Below are 9,358 nucleotides of genomic sequence, written 5' to 3' on the forward strand. Positions count from 1 at the left end.
GTGGCCGGAGCTAGGGTTAGGGTTCGGGCTAGGGCAAGTGCTGGAGCCCGGCTAAGGGTTTCAGCTTTTTGCGGGGCCGGCGCTGTGGCTTGCACAGCAGCCAGAGTTCAGCTGGGAGCTCGGGTTAGGGCTGGAGATAGGCTCGGGGCCGGAGCCTGGCCTATGGCTGGAGGTAGGGTTTTGGCCGGAGCTAGGGTTAGGGTTCGGGCTAGGGCAAGTGCTGGAGCCCGGCTAAGGGTTTCAGCTTTTTGCGGGGCCGGCGCTGTGGCTTGCACAGCAGCCAGAGTTCAGCTGGGAGCTCGGGTTAGGGCTGGAGATAGGGTCGGGGCCGGAGCCTGGCCTATGGCTGGAGGTAGGGTTTTGGCCGGAGCTAGGGTTAGGGTTCGGGCTAGGGCAAGTGCTGGAGCCCGGCTAAGGGTTTCAGCTTTTTGCGGGGCCGGCGCTGTGGCTTGCACAGCAGCCAGAGTTCAGCTGGGAGCTCGGGTTAGGGCTGGAGATAGGCTCGGGGCCGGAGCCTGGCCTATGGCTGGAGGTAGGGTTTTGGCCGGAGCTAGGGTTAGGGTTCGGGCTAGGGCAAGTGCTGGAGCCCGGCTAAGGGTTTCAGCTTTTTGCGGGGCCGGCGCTGTGGCTTGCACAGCAGCCAGAGTTCAGCTGGGAGCTCGGGTTAGGGCTGGAGATAGGGTCGGGGCCGGAGCCTGGCCTATGGCTGGAGGTAGGGTTTTGGCCGGAGCTAGGGTTAGGGTTCGGGCTAGGGCAAGTGCTGGAGCCCGGCTAAGGGTTTCAGCTTTTTGCGGGGCCGGCGCTGTGGCTTGCACAGCAGCCAGAGTTCAGCTGGGAGCTCGGGTTAGGGCTGGAGATAGGGTCGGGGCCGGAGCCTGGCCTATGGCTGGAGGTAGGGTTTTGGCCGGAGCTAGGGTTAGCTGTGTCCCCCTCCAGCCTTGAGCCCTGAGCTGCTGGGTTAGGCTTCTGTTCCCTGCAACCCCGTATGGGACAAGCAGTTGAGAAAGTGTGTGTGAATTGTGTAAGGGTATTCATTCAGCTGTATTTTTGGGTGACACAAAGCACATTTATGACAGTAGAATGACCACAAAGTGAACAAAAATATTGTTGTGCTGAATTTATAAGTCAGTTGTATGATTGAAAAGTGTGCATTCTCAAGCTATTTTAGTAGAGTTCCATTGTAGGCTGAAAACTTGATACACGGAATGTTTTCTTGAATGGATTAGTTTTGTAAATCAAGGGATACCTGCACCAGATTGCCATATAGTGATTCTTGTTTCTTCAGATTGTCTGATATCCTACAGAACCGCTTTTAATATGAATGAACAACATCAAACGGATTATTAATTGTCTCTTTCAGCTGTTTGTGTTTACAGATGGGGAAGTAGGAAATACCAAAGCTGTTGTTGACCTGGTTAAGAGACATGCTCACTCTCACAGGTGACTTCTTTGCACGTGTGTGGGGGTGTGTGTGCGCGCGTCTGCTTGCATGCCTAGATGCTCCGGAGCATACGTACACATTCTTACAATGTCACTGCATCTAGGTGCTTCACCTTTGGCATTGGGGAGGGGGCCAGCAGTGCACTGGTGAATGGCATGGCTGAGGGAGGCTCTGGACACCCACAGTTCATCACTGGATCGGAGAGAATGCAGCCCAAGGTGAGAGAGGGATGGATTAACACAATTCTTCTACCATAGGCACACATGAGTTATCCCATGCACGTCTTTATTTCAAGTTCCTCTTTAACCTCTGTCTTTTACCTTTATCGTTTAATTGTTTCTTGGTCCTCTGTTTAGAGCTTTTTTCTCCTAATTTGGCGAGAAAAAATCGTTTATTGAATGTTCTAAAATGTTCTTGAAATCATTTCGTTTGTAGATTTACATTTGTTCATTTAGCTGACATTTTTCCATAAGTAATTTAGTGTCACACTGTGGCTGCTCTTCTTTAGGTTATGCAGTCTCTTCAGTTTGCCTTGCATCCTGTGGCAAAAGACATTGCAATAAAGTGGAATGTTGCAGCTGGGATGACTGTAAATCCACTTTCACCTCCTGTTAACATGCTCTTCAACCTTCAGAGAGTCATACAATACTTCCAGCTAACAGAACAGGTTTGTAGTCTGTCTACAAACACAGTTTATTGTAAAGATATTAATTTTAGCCTTAATCCTTCCATTAAACAATCATATCATTCCAATAATATGATGTAAGGATAATGAAATTAACACATTTCTTTAACAGTATGTTTCATTTATTTGGCTGCCGGTATTTTGTGTTACACACTTAGTAAAGAATCAATATAGAATAAATTCATGTTGCTTGAATTTATATTTTTCCGGTTGTCTTTCCTAGAATGCTAGTAATATCTCAGGCTCAGTGAGTCTCCATTACACTGTGGAAGATAAAGCTTTGGAGAACAAACTCGGCTTTAGTATGAAGCCTAAGACTGATGGCAGGTACTAAGCAGAAACACACATGCATGTATTTTGGCTCTGTAATAATCAAATGAGCACATAACAGATTGTTTTGTGATGATATTTTGTGTGACCTCGTAGCATGCTGCTGCACAGACTGGGGGCCCGAAAAGCCATTGTGGACCTGGAAGGGAAGGTGAGAGAGGGAGATGACAAGAGTGCGAAAGAGAGAGCAGTAGAGCTGAGCATCCAGTCAGGAGTGAGCTCCTCCTACACTGCGTTCATTGGAGTCAACAGGGACAACAAGGAGCCGGTCCAGGGGCCCCTACTGCGCAGAAACATACCTGTTTGTCAGCCTATGATGCTCAAGAGTAAGCGTTTCTCTGGAGTCCTGCAAACATTTTTTCCTGCACTGCGACATATATCCGGTATATTTCAAAATATTTACTTGTGAATTTTTTGATTTCTGCAGGTAAGTGGTAATTTTTTAAAATAAGAATTCAATTCCTAGAAGTGACTTGTACAACATTTATATGCAAAAACATTCATGTAAATAATATGAGGATAGTGAAATTAATGACAAGTTAAATGACTTATATTCAGTTCCATGTTTTGTCATCAGTCCTTGATTATCCTACATTGCATAACATGCTCTTCCACTTAATTTAATCAATTTACATGTATTCAGTCAGCTGACACTTTTCTCTAATATGACTCCAAAGTGAATGTCAAACTAACATACAGTGATTTACTCATTTATATAGCTTGGTAACTTTTACTGGAGCAGTTTGGTGTAAGCACCTTGGTCAAAGGTATTAAACCGGGAGGTGTGATTTGAAATTTCAATCTATAAACCCAGAGGCAGTAGTGATAATCACTGCTCTTTTGCAATAGTGAACTGGGTATTGTGGTTTTCTGTGTCTCCCTGTGGTTTTGTGACCAGTGTCTGTTAAGCAACTTTTATTCAAACTTGAAAGTTTGCATTTTAAACAGACGTTCCCATATATCCATTTTCTTTTTTGTGCAGGGTGTAAAGTTCAACGTGGGATGTTATGTTCGGGTGAGTTTCAGACAAAAATGAGCATGATTGGAATAGCAGGTACTGCATTACATGAAATTCCTCTATAGTAAGTTTATTTTACTATTTTTTGCCCTTCTAATTAAGAGTATGCTATGAGTTTTTGGTAGATGATGATTGCTATATATAATGTGTTCTGCCCTTAGCTGTGCTTTTCGATAAAAAGTGCAGGAAACCTGCGCCTCAAGCCTTGAGATGCATGAACTGTAAGTTCCTAGAAATTACTTGTACAGCATTCATATGCAAGAACATTAATGTAAATGTTCTGAAGATAGTGAAATTAATGACAAGATTTATTTCTTTAACACACACACACACATCTTCAGAACCGCCTGTCCCATATGGGGTCACGGGGAACCAGAGCCTACCTGGTAACACAGGGCGTAAGGCCAGAGAGGGAGGGGACACACCCAGGACGGGACGCCAGTCCGTCGCAAGGCACCCCAAGCGGGACTCGAACCCCAGACCCACCGGAAAGCAGAACCGTGGTCCAACTCACTGCGCCACCGCACCCCCCTATTTCTTTAACACTGACTTCAAAATATTTTAAAGTGTACGTACACTGTAGACCTTATATAACATGGACGGCAGGGTCCAAACTTTCATGCCGCGTTATGACCGCGCTCTAACAAGTTTCTAGTTGTGACGAATGTTGACGAAAGTTTAACTCCAGTTTGCTGCTGAGACAAGATTAAAGTAAGTAAAAGTAAGCATCCAGACATTTGTGTGAGCCAAAATAAGTGATACTTTGCAGCATACCTACTGGTAATTACTAATAACACAGAATAAAGCGCAGTTCAAGAGTTCTTGTTTTTCTTGATGAACTGCAATGTAATAAGTTCCACAACATTAAATGCACTTCCTCACGAATTACTCACGGAAATTTACGACAAAAACACTGTTGATATCGTGGAAATAACTAAATAGTATTTTACAAAGTTTTATAGAAGGACATAAACTGAACTTACTGATTATGTTTTAATGAAAAAGAGTCATGGGTGGACTGTTTTATTGTATTGTTTCTTTTTTGGCGTTTTTCCTGATGGACTTTAGATGTAGAATGTAAATCCTGTCCACATTTTCAGACTCTAGCCATTGAATGCAGTATCCATGGCTCCTAGAGCCTCAGTCACTTTAGGTGGTGGAGGGGGTGGAGCTTCATCTTCATCCCTGCTATCAAGAACTTCAGTTGAGACTAGAATACCTAATTCATTTGCTGCAGTGGTCTCATCCCCTAAATGTTTATACCCCGGACACTTGTCATCAATATGAATCCATTGTACACTGTCTATACCACATCGTGAGAAGATTCCTTCACAAACACACACACACACACACACATTTTCAGAACCGCTTGTCCTATACAGGGTCGCGGGGAACCGGAGCCTACCCGGCAACACAGGGCGTAAGGCCGGAGGGGGAGGGGACACACCCAGGACGGGACGCCAGTCCGTCGCAAGGCACCCCAAGCGGGACTTGAACCCCAGACCCCCCGGAGAGCAGGACTGCGGTCCAACCCACTGCGCCACCGCACCCCCTCCTTCACAAACAGTTTCTGCTTTTCTCACATCTTCTGGAGTAAATCCTTCAAAGGTTTTCATCAGAGTCCAACTTCTTACTCATTGTGGTCTGTGACAGGAGCAAATGTCTCCCACAGACCTATTTCCCAGTACTTTTCAATTGTGTTGTTTGTCACGTTATATGTGATCCTTTGTTGTATCGAGTCACATTATATCGGGTCTACAGTGTATTTTCCTTGATTATCCTACATTCCATACCCATAATTCCATAACTCCAAAGTGAATGTTTTGTTACTTAGTGATTTTATCCATTTATACAGCTTGGCAACCTTTATTGGAGTAATTCAAGCTAAGCACCTTGCTCTAAGGTATTACACAAGGCAGTGTGGTTTGAAATTGCAATCTCTAAACTCAGAAGGAGTAGCTGTAACTACTGCACTACCTGCTGCTCATTTTCCATAATGAACTGGGTATTAATTGTGGTTTGCTGTGTTTCCTTAACTCTGTGACCAGTGAATGTTATTTATCTTAAGCAACTTTTATTCAAACTTGGAAACTAGATGCATTTTAACAAAATATTCCAATATATCCATTTGCTTCCTTGTGCAGCTCCAAGGCCTCCATTCATGCAACAGGGTGAGTTTATAAGCCAAAAATGAACACAATTGGAATCATGGAGATTACATTATTAAGATTCATCTCTAGTAAGGTTTTTTTCCTATTAAAAAAACTGTTTTACTATGGTTTTATGATTACTAATATTTAATGTGTTCTGCCCTTAACTGTGACGGGGGTGCGGTGGCGCAGTAGGTTGGACCGCAGTCCTGCTCTTCGGTGGGTCTGGGGTTCAAGTCCCGCTTGGGGTGCCTTGCGGCGGACTGGCGTCCCGTCCTGGGTGTGTCCCCTCCCCCTCCAGCCTTACGCCCTGTGTTGCCGGGTAGGCTCCGGTTCCCCGTGACCCCGTAAGGGGCAAGCGGTTCTGAAAATGTGTGTGTGTGTGTGTGTGTGCCCTTAACTGTTTTCCCAAGAAGATTTCGGTAGAGTCGAGTATCAGTCTGCAAGATCCGTAGGCTTTAAGGTAAGAAGCATACGTTTTTAACCTGGAGCTGAAAATTAACTCTAAAATAAGAGTAAAAAGGAGTCAAATTAGTTTATGAAACAGTGCATGTAGTGCAATGGCTGCAGTGTAATACCATGCAGGTTATATGTACAGTATGGTTTGTTTACATTTCAGATGCCAGGTTTTTCAGTGTCTTTCCAACTGCTATATTTTCTCCTGTTCGTCTCCACATATGCAGTGTTGGATTTGACAGGAAGCTAAACTCCTCAACCAATAACACAATGGACAATCAGTATTATTGCTCTAGTTTATTAACCGAAGGTGTGAAGCTAAGAAAAAGAATACAATTCTTAAAAGCTATTAAGCAGTGCACTCAAATTATGTATAATGGGACATTTTCATAAAGCAATTTAATTATAGTACTCCTTGTATCTTTTTCATATTGTGGCCGACGAGTCAGCAAGACAGTATACAGAAGAACAACTGAAATGTCATAAACTGTCTGGTAAAATCTATAAAGAGCTTGCAAGTTTGCAGTGAAGTTCCAAATAATAAAATTAAATCTCAAATGTGCAAAACATAAATGCGAGGCACTAATTATGTGAGCCCATGAGTGCAAATGACTGAGGCAGATGAAAAAGAAATGGCAAGAAGAGAGTACGCATCAGAGCAGAAAATCTTTAATGTGGTTCTGTATTTTGTGGCTAGTTGTTCCATTTGTATTCTGTAAGTATAAAAAATGTTTTTACAGTCTAATTAGATTGTATAAAACTGATAACTGTTCCTACAAGTGTTTTACAGTATGTTGATAGACATCCATAATATTGTTCATAATTTCAACATCTTTCTCTCCCCCCTCAGAATTTGCTGCAACTTCTGCTGCGATTGGAATACCAGAAGGTTACTTTTTAAATATAATATGTGGGAATTTTCGGTTGTAGGGGATTGTAGGAAGTGTAATCAATTTGATTTGTGTGCAAGTCCAACCACCACCTCAGTCAGTGAAAGCTCACTATATATCTTTTATTATTAATAATAATAAACATCTGTTAGGGGAAGCACAGGTGGCATTTACTCCATAACATTCTAATAAACAAACATGAAAATAAGACTACTAAAAGGTTACAATTTTTTAGCTGATTAATCAAAAATATTTGAAAGTCTTTGGTGATGTCTGCATGATGAAAACTTTTCAACTTAAACAGCACCAAAGATAAAAAGGGAGGATCCCATGTTGGAGCTGATTGGTCTGCAGAAGGCTGATGGGTCCTGGGACCTCCACAAATCCCTGACTTCCATCCTAGGGAAGAAGGAAGAGGAAGTGACCAAAGCATCACCTGGAAAGGTAATGGGCTCTAAGAGGATTCACATGCAGATTGCATTTGGAGAAATATTCCTTATATAACTGAATCAAGTGACTACTAATGGAAATGAAGTTCTCTAGAGAACTGTTTACTGTAATTAACTTTACAGTCCATTAGTGTTTCATTCTGGTCCATGATCCTTGACTGTGTTTCCCTCCCCAGCCTGAGTTTTCTTCAGTCTGGGCCACAGTGTTGGCAGTTCTATGGCTACATGGACATAAGGCTGAATCCAGGGATGAGTGGCAGTTTGTGGCTACAAAAGCAATGACCTGGGTCAGAGCTCAGTCAGGTACAGGAGAACTCTTTCATTCTTTCACTGACACATACACATACAGTATATGTTAGAGAATACTAATATCACCCACACCCTTTAGGAAAATTAAATCACTGTGTTCAAAAAATTTGTGTTTCAGGGTTTGATTTGACAGAGTTTTTAGCAGCTGGGAATTCCTTCCTTGGTCTCCAGGTGAAGCTGTAGAGCTTTAGCATGCAAGAGTGATCAACTCCTTAAGTGCTCTCAATAATGTCCAGACACTGAAAAAGAATGAATATTTTCATATATTGAAATACCCATTTATCTATACCTTTGACTTTAAGATGATTCTTTAACTTTACATATGGATAATTATTGCATGTCTAATATCACATTTAATTTTACTTTTATTCATTAGCTGATGCTTTTCTCGGAATTTACAATGTTAATGTTACAATAATTACAAGCTTACAATTAATTACTCATTTATACAGCCGGGTAATTTTACTGGAGCAATTTAGGGTAAGTACCTTGCTCAAGGGTACTACAGCCAGGGTTGGGGATCGAATCGGCGACCTTTGGATCCAAATAGGCATTTAAAGGGGGCTTTAATAATAGCCGTATTAACATAATGGCTAAAACACTTATCCACAGTATGTTATACAAAAAATGTTTCAAATATAATAGTTATTGTGTAATTGTCATGAATTTTTCTAGCTATTACATAGTTTAGAAAACAGATATTTGTAATCAATGCATAAGAAAGCATGCTGTGTATAAACTGCACATGAACTATTTCAGAATGTCTCTTGAAATAAACATTTGCATTTGCGTTTAAAAGATCTGCACTGGATTCATTAAATTCAGAACCAATTATCAGTATGTTGGGTATAAAAACTTTAACATGTGAATTTATATTGTAACACTACTGTATAACAGTAGTCCTATTAGGTGAGTCATTTTTAAGAAGATTCACATGTGTCTGTTGCCAGGAGACACATGTGAGTTTTTTGGAAATGATATTCATGGTTGGGGTGCTGATTTTAAACCACTTAAAGCAAAAAACACACACCCTGCAGTAATAAGGAGTGATGGAGCAGTACTACAGACTGCTCAGGCACCTTTCACTCTTTCCTACATCGACGTGCACTTCATTGAAAGTTTCATTTAAAAAAAAAAAAAAAAAAAAAAAAAAAAAAAAAAAATCAAATGCACAGAGTCCCCAGTGCGATCACATCACGGAAACTCTGGGTAGAGTTTATCGCCATAAAGTGTGAAGTACATTCATAACCTCTTCGATCATTGAAAGAACTGCATGCATTTCTGCTGGAAGAAGGACAGCCCAATGTCAGACTCATAGTTCAAAATTGTATTGAACTATATCAGCACCTGCAGTGTGTGCTGAGGATGTCTGGCCAGCTGTGATGTTGTAATCACAATGACTGACACGTGGTTCTGTAAAAACTGTATGCTCACCATAAACACTTTGCAAGAATGACCACATTACCCAAGGACCAAGGCTGTTAAGATACAAACACACACACACTGACTAGGGTCGTGGCGAACTGAAGCCTAACCCGGCAACACAGGGCACAAGGCTGGAGGGGACACACCCAGGACGGGACGCCAGTCCATCGCCAGCCACCGAGCCCCAGACCCACCCGAAAGCAGG

The 9,358-nt window shown here is 42.2% G+C and overlaps 2 protein-coding genes across 2 annotated transcripts; both read left to right on the plus strand.

Moving 5' to 3' along the window:
- Positions 1–1,321: 1,321 nt before the first annotated feature.
- Positions 1,322–6,108, plus strand: LOC114911703 (von Willebrand factor A domain-containing protein 5A-like). The gene is made up of 9 exons (XM_029255881.1): positions 1,322–1,440; positions 1,545–1,659; positions 1,950–2,108; positions 2,350–2,453; positions 2,553–2,782; positions 3,439–3,471; positions 3,636–3,695; positions 5,619–5,645; positions 6,038–6,108. The coding sequence occupies exons 1-9, from the start codon at positions 1,322–1,324 to the stop codon at positions 6,106–6,108; spliced, it is 918 nt and encodes a 305-aa protein (XP_029111714.1).
- Positions 6,109–7,282: 1,174 nt separating this feature from the next.
- LOC114911665 (von Willebrand factor A domain-containing protein 5A-like) lies at positions 7,283–8,140 on the plus strand. The gene is made up of 3 exons (XM_029255762.1): positions 7,283–7,414; positions 7,596–7,722; positions 7,847–8,140. Exons 1-3 carry the CDS (start codon positions 7,301–7,303, stop codon positions 7,909–7,911), a joined length of 306 nt encoding a protein of 101 aa, XP_029111595.1. The 5' UTR covers positions 7,283–7,300; the 3' UTR covers positions 7,912–8,140.
- Positions 8,141–9,358: the final 1,218 nt, after the last annotated feature.

The sequence above is a fragment of the Scleropages formosus genome, chromosome 10 (genome assembly GCF_900964775.1).
Source record: "Scleropages formosus chromosome 10, fSclFor1.1, whole genome shotgun sequence".
In the NCBI taxonomy this organism is placed as follows: domain Eukaryota; kingdom Metazoa; phylum Chordata; class Actinopteri; order Osteoglossiformes; family Osteoglossidae; genus Scleropages; species Scleropages formosus.